Below are 2078 nucleotides of genomic sequence, written 5' to 3'. Positions count from 1 at the left end.
AGTCATCAAATAAAAATCTATACCAAAGTTGGTACTTCTGAAAAAATAGGGTGCCTAAGACTTTTGCACAGTACTGTCAATGCTAATATGCACTGTGTGTAATTGAGTCTAACTGCAAGAAACATGGTCAAAGCAGTGAGATGCGGGCGAATGTAAATGTACAGTGGGACAGCAATGATCATAAACCAACATCTGTCTGTCTACACCAAGTATTTTACTTCTATTGATACTTTCAAATCTATTAAAACTATAATAACTATAATAATAGCCTAATAATCAATAATAATTCAAAGTAAATCAGACTAGAGTTTTTACATTCATTTAGCAGGAATCAAAACATATAAGCAACAATATATTAGTTATAAATTGATTGAGTGATATAATGTAAGCTGAAGGTAACAGACACTCTAAACTAGCTTAATTACATCATGATATACTGTATTACACATATTAGTATTACACACATGAGTAAAGAACTGAGATTGAGTTGAAGAGTAGCTAAACAGCAAAGTAATTTATTTTAATTGTATATCTGGCTTTTACTTTCTGCTTCAACACTTCTGATGAAGCACTAGCTTGAATCCGCCTGAATAAAAGATCCAGATTTAAAATGTTTTTACCAGAACATAATTTATACTAATTTACCCATGTGAACTGTGAAATGCTCATTTTGTTTATTTAGGACCAACCTAAATAACCAACCAACCTCAGGACTATCCTGTGAAATGTGGGACAAGTGGTCGCCCTACTACAAACCCATGCTAACTATACTTCTTCTAATTTTAGCCTGGCGAGTCCTGGAAGCTCCTTCTAGAGGTGACTTTAATGCAAATTGTATCAAAGCCACCTCACAACAAGAACGTTCTGCAGCTTCTGGATTGGTTCGATATGCCAGACTGCTTCCTGTCAGTCCTGGAGAGACCCGTCCCCTGCATAGACGTGTATAATCTGTGTATGAGACAAAAAGGCATACTAGATGAACCACTGGCCAAAATCATCATGTATCACACATAAAATGCAGATAATAATGGTAAAGTAATAGTAATATTAACAATAACAATCCACAGCAGCATAATTTGGTTTGTGTTTGTGTGTATGTAGATATGTGTGTGAGTGAGTTGTTTTAATGAAGGTCTACTCATGTATGGTTTGGCTGTGACTATGTGATGTGGCTGTAAGGTCGCAGTCTTGCTGTGACTGGTTGTTCTTCTTATAATACAAAGTTACTGATGCAGTCACTGATATAAGTAGTTGTGCTTTGATAGAATTAAATTCAGCACTTTTGCTGTTGATCCAGGCAGACAGTGTTCTTTTTCAATGAGTGAGACTGATGGTATTATTTGATTTCATGCTACAGGTGGTTGAGGCTGCCCGCTACTGCCATAATCGCGGTGTTTTCCATCGTGACATCAAGGCGGGAAACCTTCTTTTCAACATTGACACAATGGAAGTCAAATTAATAGACTTTGGCTGCGGCGATTTGTGGCAGGACACACCCTACGAGGAATATGCAGGTAATTGCACATAAAGGAGTAACAGATATGGCATATAATTGAATGGATTGAATATCTAATTTCTGATGTTGCTGTGGGGTGGTACGGTGGCGTAGTGGTTAAGGGTTTGAATCTCTCCTCTCCCCTTTGTGTGCAGAGTTTGTATGTTCTCCCCGTGCTTCAGGCTTACTCCAGCTACTGCCCCAGTCCAAAGACATGCATTGTAGGCTGATTGACAGTTCCAAATTGTCTGTAGTGTGTGAATGGGTGTGCGATTGCACCCTGCGATAGGTTGGTACTCCATCCAGAGTATGCCCGGCTTTGTGCCCCGAACCCCCTTGAATAGGCTCCAGGCTCCCCGACGACCCTGTGTAGGATAAGCAGTACAGAAAATGGACGGATGGGTTATGTTGCTGATGGTGTTCTTGCTCTTTCATTCAGGAACTCCAGATTTCTGGCCTCCATAATGGATTCTGCAACAGGAGTATAACGCCTACCCCGCTACTGTCTGGAGTCTCGGTATACTCCTTTTTAGTATAGTCTGTGGAGAAATGTCCTTCATGACTGACGAGGAAGTTGTTGCCG

At 39.8% G+C, this 2078-nt stretch overlaps 1 protein-coding gene across 1 annotated transcript; it reads left to right on the top strand.

The window, feature by feature from the left end:
• Positions 1–825: 825 nt before the first annotated feature.
• Positions 826–1665, top strand: LOC108269568 (serine/threonine-protein kinase pim-3-like). Its single transcript, XM_053682664.1, has 3 exons — positions 826–1001; positions 1102–1105; positions 1358–1665. The coding sequence occupies exons 1-3, from the start codon at positions 826–828 to the stop codon at positions 1526–1528; spliced, it is 351 nt and encodes a 116-aa protein (XP_053538639.1). The 3' UTR covers positions 1529–1665.
• Positions 1666–2078: the final 413 nt, after the last annotated feature.

The sequence above is a fragment of the Ictalurus punctatus genome, chromosome 9 (assembly GCF_001660625.3).
Source record: "Ictalurus punctatus breed USDA103 chromosome 9, Coco_2.0, whole genome shotgun sequence".
NCBI classification, from domain to species: domain Eukaryota; kingdom Metazoa; phylum Chordata; class Actinopteri; order Siluriformes; family Ictaluridae; genus Ictalurus; species Ictalurus punctatus.
The sequence above is the reverse complement of the archived record's forward strand: the minus strand, read 5'-3'. Positions and strand labels throughout refer to the sequence as shown.

Coding starts and splice junctions, on each gene's coding strand:
- LOC108269568 (XM_053682664.1), top strand. CDS start 826: ATGCAAATTGTATCAAAGCCACCTCACAACAAGAACGTTCTGCAGCTT.